Genomic DNA, 12,773 nt, shown 5'->3' on the forward strand with positions numbered 1-12,773 from the left:
AAGACCTGAGGCCCAGAGAAGTTAGGTAATATACTCCAAAGTCAACCGTGAAGACCGAGCTAGAACCTGAGTCCCCAGGCCCATGGCCCCATGCCTGCTCTGCAACCCCGTGCTGCCTTATTTGTTAACAGACTGTAGGCATGAGAACTGAGCCAGCCTAGCTTATCAGGACATCTTGGCTCCACTTCATGCATTGGCTGCATTCATGAGAAGTTGTATTTAAATAAAATATTTGCATATCAAATCATATTATTCCACTTATTTGCATTATAATTTTGGAGATGTGTCCTCACAGAGAAGAATTTATTCCCAACGTGTTAAAATAAATCCCAATTAAGAATCACAGCATTTATCAAAGAGCATCGCAGTCCATGCCAATCCAACTCTCCCACAATGCTCTCTCAAGAAAACCCCGGTCAGCTGGCCACAGAGACTACATCTCCAATGGATACATATTAAAGTGTAGCCCTATGTATTAATTCTGATTTTCTGGCATGCTCCCTCTAGGCAGCCGAACAGATTACCAGGTATTCATCCACAGGTATTCAGCAGGCCCCTCCAAGGGAAAAAATCATAAAATTCTATTAAACAGAATTCACCAGCTGACAAGACGCCATCTGTCCTGGTTGATTTAAAATACCTGCCAAGAGATATTTGGCCAGCTGTCCTTCGGTTACTCTTAGAGAAGCTACATCTTTATCACATTGCCCGTATTTATTCATTCCCACTCTCCTGAGTTAGGAAAACAACCGGGAGGTGGAGTGGGGCAAAGGCAGAGTCTGCAGGTATAGACTCCTGAGTTTAAACCCAAAGTTTGCCTCCACAGACAGTGTGAGTGAGTGAAACTCTCTGGGACTCCAATGTCCTCATCGGTACAATGGATAGGAAAATAGTGCATACATCGGCGTGTTAGTGGAAGAATTAAAAGTCAAGTAAATTTTAAAAGTTGAGATAATCCTCCTTTTAAAAACCAATCCAGTTTAGACAAGTTATCCATTCTCATTAGGAATTAAGTACAGCAGTAATTGCAAGTATATATATACTCCTTCAGAAAAAAAAAAAAAAAAAAAAACACAGAAAGTTTCCTAAAGTTATATATGTAAGTTTTTTTGAGTTATCTGAACTTTACACTTATTTATTTGCTTATTGTCTGTTTCACCTTAAGAGCCAGACTTTGCCTGATTTGCTCATTGCTATATTCCTTGTGCTTGAAAGAGTGCTTAGCACAGAGTAGATGCCCACTGTATGCTTTCTGAATAATACTTTTAATAATAATAATAATGATTAACATTTAAATTTCATTTTTATCGCTTACATTCTATATATATAAAAGCCTAAGCAACTGAACGACCAAACAACCGAATGACCAGTTGACCGGTCGCTATGACACACTGACCACCATGGGACAGAAGCTCAATGCACAGGACCAGGCTCCCTCCTGTCTGGATCGGGCCTGCGGGGATTGGGCCAAAACTGGCTATCTGACATCTCCCGAGGGGTCCCGGATTGCGAGAGGGCACAGGCCAGGCCGAGGGACCCTCTACCCCTCCCCCCCCCTGCACAAATTTCATACACTGGGCCTCTAGTATATATATAAGCCTAAGCGACCTTTCGACTTTTCGACTTTTCGACCCTTTGACTGGTAGCTATGACACACACTGACCACCAGGGGGCAGATGCTCAATGCACAGGCATGGAAACATGGAACAGACTGATGAATCTCAGAGGGAAGCGGGGAGGAAGGAGAGAGGGAAGAGATTAACCAAAGATCTTATATGGATACTAGAGGCCCTGGCCTGCAGGGTTCAGGCCGAATCCGTGCATCAGGCCTCCAACATCCCCCGAGGGGTCCCAAATTGCAAGAGGGTGCAGGCCAGACTGAGGGACCCCACCGGTGCACAAATCCGTTCACCGGGCCTCTAGTAAATTTTTATTTTCAAAATTAATACTTAAAAATGTCTTGTATCACAGACATTACATTACTACCCAATATAAGGGGTAATAATGTTTGAAGAGGAAACAAAGTCTAAGTAGTAAAATGATTTGCCCGTGACCAATTTGTTAGTATGGAATTGGCTCATATACCTAACAGTTTCTGAAGAATGCTTATCTTTTTATTTTCTCTGCTGTCTCTCCCCATCTCTGCTTTCCTTACTGTGCTATTTGATGGAGAAGGAGAATGACTGAGAAAATAGACTCAGTGCAGATGTTAGAAGTGTTCAGGTTTGGGAAATAAATACAGAGTTTATTTGCTCTATGATATACACTTAGTCACATAACCACTTAATGATTTTCCAAAACATGCCAGCGCAGGTGTTAATTTGCCCGAGAGAGGGACTTGAAAGCCCACTTCACTCCAGCAGCCTGCTCGAGTTTTACTTTGGCAAGAGCAAAAATACCTATATTTGGGAGATGCTGGTATGTGAATTGAATCACCCCACTAATTGATTAAATGCAAAGTTGCACTAAATCACTCCACTCAAAGTGAGGTTGACTCATAAATGCTCCCAGAGGTAATTAGCAACGAAGCGCATCCAATCAACAGGAAAAACAATTCAGACTTGAGCAACGGTGGGTGGCAGGAAATCTGGAAGATCAGCATTAAACGAACCCTTTGGGTAGCTCCATCTTACTCAAATTTCCAAGCACTAAGAGCGATAGCTCAAGCTTCAAACATCGTTTTGTAAAAATGACTACACATGGGCAGTGCTCCTATGCAACAGAAACCACATATTTAATTCCCATTCATCTTTCAAGGCCTCATTCAGGTGCCTCCTCTCTCAAGGAGCCTTCCCTGGGTTATCCAGGGAGAGAAATTACATACTCGGGACTTTACCCATACCCCACTGCAAGCCAATTCTATTCTCCTCCACATTAGAGTGTCTGAGGGCATGCAGTGTCTGCCCTTCTAGACCTGAACCTCACTGAGGTCAAGATCTTCACCTTATTCACTTGTGTCTTACACAACATTTAGCATAAAAGCCTAGCATGCTAACAGGTGCTAAAAATCTCAATATTCTCCTGGAAGTATCCCACATTAGCCTTTGTTCTATCTTGTCACATAAAACAAGTTACTTGAAAGATACTATCAATTTTTTTCTCTTTAGAAACTCCTAAAACAGAACTCCTGAAAGGTAGCACTTTCTGGGGGGAAATAATCAACACAAAGAATTTGCACTCATGCATATCCTAGTTCGCTTTTAGAAATGAAACACCAATGGACAGACACATCCTCCCAACTACATGACAGTAAGACACTGTCAGTCAAGAAGTACTGTTCCAAACCCTCAGATCTTCTGGGTCCCAGTCAAGGCAAAGCAGAGGTATTCCAAAATGATTTTTAAAACTCTAATGCTGGGTCGGGAGAAGGAATGGAGAAAAAATATATATCATGGACATGAACAACAGTATGGTGATTGTGAAGGGGGAGGAGAGTGGGAGTAGGTGGAGGAGGGTGTAGTGGGGATAAATGGTGATGGATGGAGACTTGACTTGGGGTGGTAAACAATACAGTTACATATGATTTAAAAAACTCTAATACTTGTATTTAGGATGTTTTTTAGCTTACAGGAGATGGATACCAATCTTAAACATAGCCATTCATTCTCCCTACCCCTGTCCCCAACCCCTAAAACAACATAATTTCTTTCAGGCAAGAAGAAAATAAAAACCTGATTTAATTTTGTGCACTATATAAGGACAGCAATAACGAAGACAACCTCAGAAAGCTGACTAGCCCCAAAGTAAATCCTATCAAACTTAGGAGTTTGGGTGAGAGGAGTATTTCCAGTTAAGTGAGCTTTCTACTTAAATTTATCAATATTATTAACAGGCTACTATTGAAACAAAGGGTTTCACTCTCTTAATATATGTCAGCTCAGAGCTGGACTAAGATGGTGAAATATGAGAATAAACAAACAGTAATGAAGGAAAGAATAATAAATTTGTTTTTACAATTTACACTTTTCAAAGTGCTTTCTCATTCACTGTCATTTAGTTATTGCAATCAGTCTGTGTATCCTTCCCATTTCCAGATGAGAAAACTCATGCTTGAAGACATTAAGAGACATGTCCACTAGCAACCCTAAATACTCCCTCCAAGTATTTTCATTTACCCATTGATAAAAGGCAGCAATAATAGTACTTACCTTATATGGCTGTAGTGAGGATGAAATAAAGTAATACATATAAAGGACTGAGCCCTAATCTTCTGCCCACTCTCCAGTTCTCTGCATTCCCCACTATTCCAATCCATCTCTGGAGGTTAAAATCTGACATCACTAACACCCAAGGCAGTTGATACACATAGGAGAAGAAGGCCAAAGTTATACCCTAAAAATTAAAAATGTATGGACTCATATTTAATGAGTTAGGGTTGGGATTAGTACTGTTGTAGCACTTCATATGTATTAATTTATTTCACCCTCACTATAACCATATACAGTAGGTAGTATTAACACCCCATTATCAATGAGTTAATGGTGGTAAAGAGCTTAGGTAGCTTGCTAGTTGTTATGATATATTAACATTGCAAGATAGGACTGTGTAGCCTGCCCATGTTAACTGAGCAGTTGTAAAACAATAAAATCTGTGAGCCTCTCTGGACCTGTGCTGTCCAATATGGTAACCCCTAGCCACATATGTCAATTGAGCACTTGAAATATGACTAGTGTGGCTGAAGAAATAAATTTGAATTTGAATTAATTTGAATTTAAATGTAAAATGCATATTCAATGAGACAGCAGTTTTCAAGACACTGGGTATGAGTCAATGAAGGGCAGTGATCTCTGAGAGATGGAAAACAAAAGAGACGAGCCTTACAATTACCCAAGCTTACTGCTCTGATAGAGTTCCCAGACTGTGGAATAGGGAGAAGGAACTGAGATAGAGCCCAGCAATCTCCCTGAATTGAAGTAAGGAAGCTGAGAATCTGGGGAGACCAAGGCACCAAGATTTCACAGGACAGTATTCATAAGAGGAGACCACAGCACAGAGAAGAAAAATAGGGAGCTTTCCGACAATCAGTATTCAGTGGAGTACTGATAAGTACATGCGTGTGAGAAAATTTCTCAAGAACAAAGAACCACCATCTAAAAGATTACAGTGCCCAGCATATATTCAGGACTGAGAACAGTACCTATTCCCACCAGTTAAACTAGAAAATCTCATGATTTATAGGGATTGGGGAGAGTATTGAAGGATGGAAAATAATTGGCTCTACTCTAGCTATTGGCACAGCATTGCTCTTGGTCATCTAAGAAATATTAAAAGTATAATCCAAAAATATCAAATTGTTTTCCAGTAACTTAACTGTGTCCTAGAGCAAAAGTCAATAATACAAAAATATCCAGCACCAATACACAGAGAGAAAGAAGGAGAATTTTTTAAATGAACCAAGTATCATTGAGCTGTGGAACAACTTCAAGCGGCCTAAGATATATGTAATTGGAGTTCCTAAAGAAGAAGGGGGGGGGCGCAAAAAAATTGAAGATATAATGGCCAATTTGTTTTCTAAATTTGATGAAGCTCAATAGATCACTCACGCAAGGAATATGATGAAAACCCACACCAAAATATGTTATAATCAAATTGTTTAAATCAGTGATAAAGAGAACATCTTAAAAGCAGAGGGGAAGTTGCATTACCTACAGAGGAACAAAGATAGGGTGACAACAAATTTCTCTTCAGAAACAACACAAGTGAGAAGACACTGAATCAACCTCTTCAAAGAATTTGGGAGGAAATTGACAACCCAGTATTCTATACCCAGAAAAAATATATTTCAAAAATGAAAACAAAATAGACTTTCTTAGACATACAAAATCTGAAAGAATTTGTCACCAGCAGACTTGCACTCTAAGAAATGTTAAAGTAAGTCCTTCAGGCCCAATGAAAATGATACCAAATGAAAATGTGAATCGACATAATGGACGAAAGAACACAGAAAATGGTAACTACATGAGCAAATATGTAACAACAATGTATGTAGTATGGGGTTTGTAACATAAGTAAAAATAAAGTGTATAGCAATAATAGAACAATGGTCAGGAAAAGACAAGTAAACTATTAAAATGTTCTTATAGATAAAATTGTATACTATCACTTGAAGGTAGACAGTGTTAATTTAAAGATATAAACTATAAGCCCTAAAGCAACCACTAAAATAACAAAACAGAAAGTTATATATAGCCCACCTGGTGTGGCTCAGTGATTGAGCATTGACCTATGAATCAGGAGTTCACAGTTGGATTCCCAGTCAGGTACATGCCTGGGTTGTGGGCTCAATCCCCAGTAGGGTGCATGCAGGAGGTAGCCAATCAATGAGTCTCTCTCATCACTGATGTTTTTTGCTCTCTCTCCCTCTCCCTTCCTCTCTGAAATTAAAAAATATATATTTTTTAATTATTAATTTGTATACTTTAAATATGAACAATGTATTATAAATCAATTATACCTCAATAAATCTATTTAATCTTTAAAATCTGATAATTAATTATGTATGCAATAACTTGGCAAATCAACTTTTTCAAGTTTAAATTTTATTAAATCTAACACAGTGTAATTATTTCAGGTGAAAACAATGCTTCCAAATTAACATACATTGTAAATATAAAATATAAACTAGATATTAAAGACTTTGTAAAAATTGTAAAATATCTATCAATAATTTTTGTGGCCATATTTGGAAATAATAATATGTTTTATATACTGGGTTAAATAAAATTAATTATATAGGCCCACCCAGATAATTTAATTTAATTTCACCTATTTATTTTTACTTATTTAACACGGCTACTAGAAAAATTAAAATTACAGGTACAGATCACATTGTATTTCTATTGGACTGTGCTATGCTGCAAAGTAGGACTTATTTGGAATACCCTGGAAACATTATAGTGTTAATATTTCTGCCCAATAGTGGGTAACCATCCTATGGTAAACACAATTATGCACCCCAAAAAAAAAATGTCCACATCTTCATCCCAAGGAGCTAAAAATGTGTAACCTTATTTGGGGAGGGGGGGGGGACTTTGTAATGTAATTAAGTTGTAGATCTTGAGATGAGATTACCCTGGATTATCTGTGTGGGCCCAGTGTAATTGCAAGGGTCCTTATAAGGAAAGAAAAGGAGGCAGAAGAGTCAGTTCCAGAGACTACAGAAGCAGCGGTTAGACAGCCGTAGGCAGGAGCCCAGGAGTGTGGCAGCCTCAGGACACTGGGAAAGGCAATAAACTGATTATCCTGTGGAGGCTCCCGAAGGGACACAGCTCGGCCAACACCTCAATTTTACCTCCTAAAGCCCATTTTAGACTTCTGACCCCAGAACTGTAAGCTAATAAGTATATTTTTTAAGCCACTAATTCATGGTCATTTGTTATAGCAACAATAGGAAACTAATACAGATTTTGGTATCTGGAAGTGGCTTTGTGGAGTAATACGAGACTGAAACATTTTTTAAGACCACAGTAGAAAAAGCCTAACTAACTTGAACATACTGTTAGTAGAAATCTGGGTGATAAGTGGGGACTCAGAATGATGTAAAGAGCATGGTTTAAAAAAAGAACCCCTCAATTTTCTTAGAGAACATCTAAATCATTGTCTACAGGCTATTAGAAATATGAACATTAAAAATAACACTTATAAAAATAATACTGCCTGTAGGAATCCCTTGAAGAAATTCAATTTGGCGAAATGGGGGGCCAGGTGGTAGTCCACCTCTAGTGGGAGAACTGACCACTGCTCTGGCTCTGCCATCCCTTTTATTGAGGCTTTGGGGAAAACATCTTAGTCAAGATAAACAGAAATATACATGGGAAAAACAAAGGTGGAGGCTGCTTCAGCTAACAATGTAAACAACTAAAGGGTGAGTGGTTAGAGCAATTAAGGTTGTTGACCAGCCTTCCTGGCTTCCTGTCAACATCTCTCTTTTGGTGAAACTGATTTGTTTCCGGCAACTGCCTGCGAGGGCTAAAAAGGAAATGAGGAACATGTTACTGGAATTGGAAACTCGAAGACACGGGATCCTGGTTACATAGTGGCAAAAAACTTAGCCAAATTGTGTCCTGTTTTCATAAGGGAAGCAATTATAAATGATGAATTTGGACATCTGGCAGAGGGACTTACAAGCAAAGTGCTGAAGGTGGGCTCGCCTGGCTGTTATAATGAGTTGAGACTTTTGGAGACATTAGGATGCACCAGGCATGAATTCTGGGGGACCAGAGGGCAGACTTTGTGATAAGCAAAATAATGACTCCCCAAAGATGTCCATATCCTCACACTATGTTTCCTTACATGGCCAAAAGGGACTTCGGCCTATGTGATTCAATTACCTTGAGCTGGAGAGATTATCCTGGCTTAACCAAGAAGGCACAATGTAATCACGACGGTCCTTACAAGGACCTCAGTCAAATTCCCATAATGAAGTTACTCTTCCCACCAAAGCAGCCGAGAACCCCTCCCTGTGGCTGGAGCCGGGTAGGTATCCCAGAGGCAGTTTCCAAAGTGGAGAACACAGCAATGAGAGAGCAGCGTTCTAGCCCAGGACGCCCACACTTGTGGGATAGATAAATGAGTAAATAGTGGGGAAAGCAGGCAAAAGATCCTCTTATAGAGCACACTGGACAGAAGACATTTCTTCTTCATTTCATAGTTAACTGCATTATGGAACGAAGGAATTTTAATTCAACTCAAAATATCTACGTGCCATGCCGAATACAGGCCCTGGAGATAAAGGGGGAACTAGAGAGGCCCAACCTCTGACCTCATGATGCTCACAGACAGGCCCGGCTCCCACAGCAACCCTGTGGACCAAGTGTCAGCAACTGCCCTGGCAAAGAATGTCAAGGCCACGCAGCAATACCTGCGCAGATGCACAGTGAAGAGGAAAGGACTCCGTCTGTATTCTCTTACCCACACCCAGCGTACCTCCTTCGATTCCTCAGTAAGACTAAGTGGAAATGAATATACCTGTCATCTTCTTATGGGTCATCACGTAATAACTGAATGCTTAGGCTATCTGCGAAGTAAATATGTAAATCTCACCCCACCATGACGGTTCAGTCACTCTAAAACAATCCTTTTGTTATCTTCACAAAAGGCTGAGAAAACATAAAAACACCCTGGCAGAGGACTATCACAGAGGACTATCCAGACTGCCCCACCACCACCTCTGATCGGGTCCCTCCCTGCTCCAGCCTCCACAAAGCCCCCCTTCCCCACCCCCACCCCCTGCTCTGAAAGTAAAGTACAAAACCACTAACCTGGCCTCCAGGCTGGAGTAATATTTACAACAGTCAGTAACAAGAACATCCCCGCCCGTCTATCAGAATGGACACTGTGCCTATCAATCATCAGTCCCCCACAGCCATGGCTATCAGCTAAATACCAGTTCTGCCCACAGGGCCCAGTGCAACTCAGCCCCTGCCTACCTCTCCAGCCACTCACCACCCTCAGCCATGCTACTCGGCTTTCTGCCTTGAGACCTTGATACGTACTATTTCCTCTCCCCCAATGCTCTGAGCCCCACACCTTCCTACACCAACTTTTCTATTCATTTTCTTTGAGTCTCAACGGATATAGCACTTTTTGAGGATACCTCTCCCCACGCCAGTTAAACCAAGTCTGCCTGCTACTCTTATTTGACAGCCTCTACATCCCCTTCATTGTTAAGTATAACAACTGGAATTCAAGAATCCCTGTGTAATGACTGTTTTCCTCACTCTATTTTAGAGCAGGGGCTGTACCTCGCTTATGACTCTTGCTGGTAACCCTACTATTAGCATGTTGCCTGGTTCGCAGTAGGAGTTCCGTAATAATAGCTAGTACTTACTGAGGGGTTCCCAAGTACCAGCACTGTTTTAACCACTTCACTTGATTCGCTCCTTGCAACAGCCTCACGAGGTAGTACGAGTATTTCAGATGAGGACACAAGCAGAGTCAGGCTAAGTAATTGCCCAAAGTCTCAAAACCTGTAAGTGGCAGGGTAGGAATCTGATCCCAGGCAGTCAAGCTCTGGAGCCCATGCATTTAAGAAGCACATGATACTGCCTTTGAATGCTTGTTGGATGATTTAATGAACTGAGGTCAAATGCAGTGGGCATAACCAACTACACAGCACCCCCCAAAAGAACAGAGCCATAAAACACCTTCTGTGCTCATGATCTGTCCATTAGATGAGAGATGCAGGAATAGGTGTAGTTTTAGGTAAATATGCAGATAATAAAGAAAAAATATGGCTGGCAATGGCTTTCAAGGACTTTGCAAATTCATTCCACTTTACATCCCCACCAAAATCCCCAGAGAGCCCAGCTGCTGTGGCTCAGTGGCTAAGCGTCACCCCATGAACCAGGTCAAGGGCACATGCCTGGGTTGTGGGCTCGATCCCCAGTGAAGGGCATGCAAGAGGCAACTGATCGATGATTCTCTCTCATCATTGATGATTCTATCTCCCTCTCTCTCTCCCTTCCGCTCTCTGAAATCAATAGAAACATTTTTTTAAATCCCCAGAGAAATTTTTCACTGCAAACCAACTATTTCATGTCCTGTCGTGCCCCCTCACACCGTCAGAACACCCCCGGGATATCTGAACACCCTCAGCATTTCTGAGCATTCCTTATGACAGTAACACAAGAGACACAGCAGAGATGATCTTCCAACAAATACACGCCAGGTGAGCACCCCCCCAGGCTGCCCTCTTCCCCACGCTGTGCCCGGTGCCAAGGAAGCAGCGCCTTTACCTTGAAATAAAAATGCTTTGCTGGCATTGTGCAGTCCGGACACCTGCGTGACGCCGAGGGTAGTGTTCACAAGGTCAAGTTCGGTGATAATATCCAGCTGAAGGTCGGGATCCATCCCAAAGCCCAGCACTGAAAAAGAAACGAAGAGCTGTCTTGGCTTAAAATGCAGACGGCTGGCAGTAATGTGGAGCAGAAATTAGAGAAGCCAGGAGTGGCCAGGAATACGAGGAAGCCAGTGGTGATGCTTGGGATGCTCTCTTACTGGGCAGAAAAGAAGGCAACTCTGCTCCATTATCCCCCTGACATTATAGTTTCTTGGTCCCTTTTCCCACCCAAACCCCCATTTGTTAAAGGCTGATAATCCCTTATGCTAAACCCTAGGGGCCTAATATAGTTCAGATTCACAATGTATCATACATTAGAAAGGTAATATAATACTACGTGTTATGTAACATCTTCAGCAAAACCTGAATCAGTACCCCATAATCAAATACAGTATTTCTGGAGCAAAAACGTAGGACATTTCCCTCTAATTGGCTAAATAAAGACTATAAATAGCCTCATCTCCATTGAGGTCAAGTTTCGCCACCAAATGAGCACAGCTCAGGGTAGGTTTTGCTGTCATGTGAGTTATGGAGAAACTTAGGGTTTCTTTTTTAAAATATATATATTTTTATTTATTTCAGAGAGGAAGGGAGAGGGAGAGAGAGATAGAAACATCAATGACGAAAGAGAATCATTGATTGGCTGCCTCCTGCACACCCCCACACTGGGGATCGAGCCCGTAACCCAGGCATGTGCCCTTGACCGATTAGAACCTGAGACCCTTCAGTCTGCAGGTCGACACTTTATCCACTGAGCAAAACCGGCTAGGGTGAAACTTTGGGTTTCTGAGCTTTTGTAGATCTAGGGTCTGTGGATACAGAATTGCAACCCTAAGAATCGTGGCATCAGAGATAGATATAGCAGCGAAATCTGACCCCCTGTCACCAATGAAGACCTCAGCAGAGCAAGCCCTACTCATCTGGCTCAAACACCTATGTAAAGAGGAGGGCAATGGAGAGAGAGCCTGTCCCTGGTGGAGAAGCGGGGCAGAGGAACTGGCCAAAAAAGTGGATCCCTGGAACAACAAATGTACAATTCCATCCAGGGGACTCCTGACTGGAAAGTTAGACACTGACTGCTGTTGGAGAACTTTAATGCACAGAAACATGGCCCTGAGTCCCCTATTGCCCCGGCTAAGAAATGGCCAACCTCTAAGGCTGTCTCAGAGCCACTCCTACCATCACCACCACCCCGGAGAGGACAGTTTTGCAGAATGATATACCCGTGGCTGCCATGTGACTCCTCCCAATTATATGCATTAATAAGGCCACAGCTCATTCTAAGGGACTGTGTTTAAGCCATTCATAAAAGCTGTGTCTGTCTACGCTTAGCATCTCAATAGTGCGATTCTGCTTTCACAGTTGGGAATGTTTTAATCAGCAGCAGCTGTCAACTTTTGTCTTAATGGTAATGCAGTCGCTGAGGCAAGATTTGGAGAGCCTGAGCCCAATGTGTCCCAGAGAGACTGAGTGGATGTTCATGGGGACATCATGAGCTATTACAGCCTCATCTGTCCTCCCTCCCTCAGCCCCTGCCCCACAGATCTGGGAAGGAAATCTACGCTCTTTGCTCTTCCTATGAGCAGCAATCAGGACTTCGGTCAACGGAAGGTGGGTCAGTGAAGGGTCTCTGAAGCTAAAGCCTGTCACAGCCAAAGCAGACCAAGCGCTAAGTTAAAGACACAGGGCCTATAACTGCCTGCTCAGTCTGTGTCAGGCTTCCCTTTGTCCTCTGCCCTGAAGATTAAAGGTTTCCCCTTGGCAATGCAGCAGATATGAGACCGGTTTACCCAGAGACCCCCCTCTTCATCCATCCATTCATTTCACATTCATTCATTCATTCATTCAATACTTTTCCAACAGGTATTACTGGGGCTTACTGTGTAACACTACATTGCTAGGCCCTGGCGATGCCCTCACTGAGCGTGCATTC

General features: G+C 42.0%; 1 protein-coding gene across 1 annotated transcript in view; it reads right to left on the minus strand.

The window, feature by feature from the left end:
• NELL1 (neural EGFL like 1) overlaps nt 1–10,862 on the minus strand; it is a gene marked incomplete at its 3' end in the record, with an annotated part of 683,686 nt that extends 672,824 nt beyond the window's left edge. Inside the window, exon 1 of the mRNA XM_079788062.1 lies at nt 10,737–10,862. Coding sequence (XP_079644188.1) covers nt 10,737–10,851 — 115 coding nt within the window. The 5' untranslated portion in view covers nt 10,852–10,862. The remainder of the gene's footprint in view (nt 1–10,736) is intronic.
• Between the last annotated feature and the right edge of the window lie 1,911 nt (nt 10,863–12,773).

Source organism: Cnephaeus nilssonii (assembly GCF_951640355.1).
Source record: "Cnephaeus nilssonii genome assembly, chromosome: 13".
Classification (NCBI taxonomy): domain Eukaryota; kingdom Metazoa; phylum Chordata; class Mammalia; order Chiroptera; family Vespertilionidae; genus Cnephaeus; species Cnephaeus nilssonii.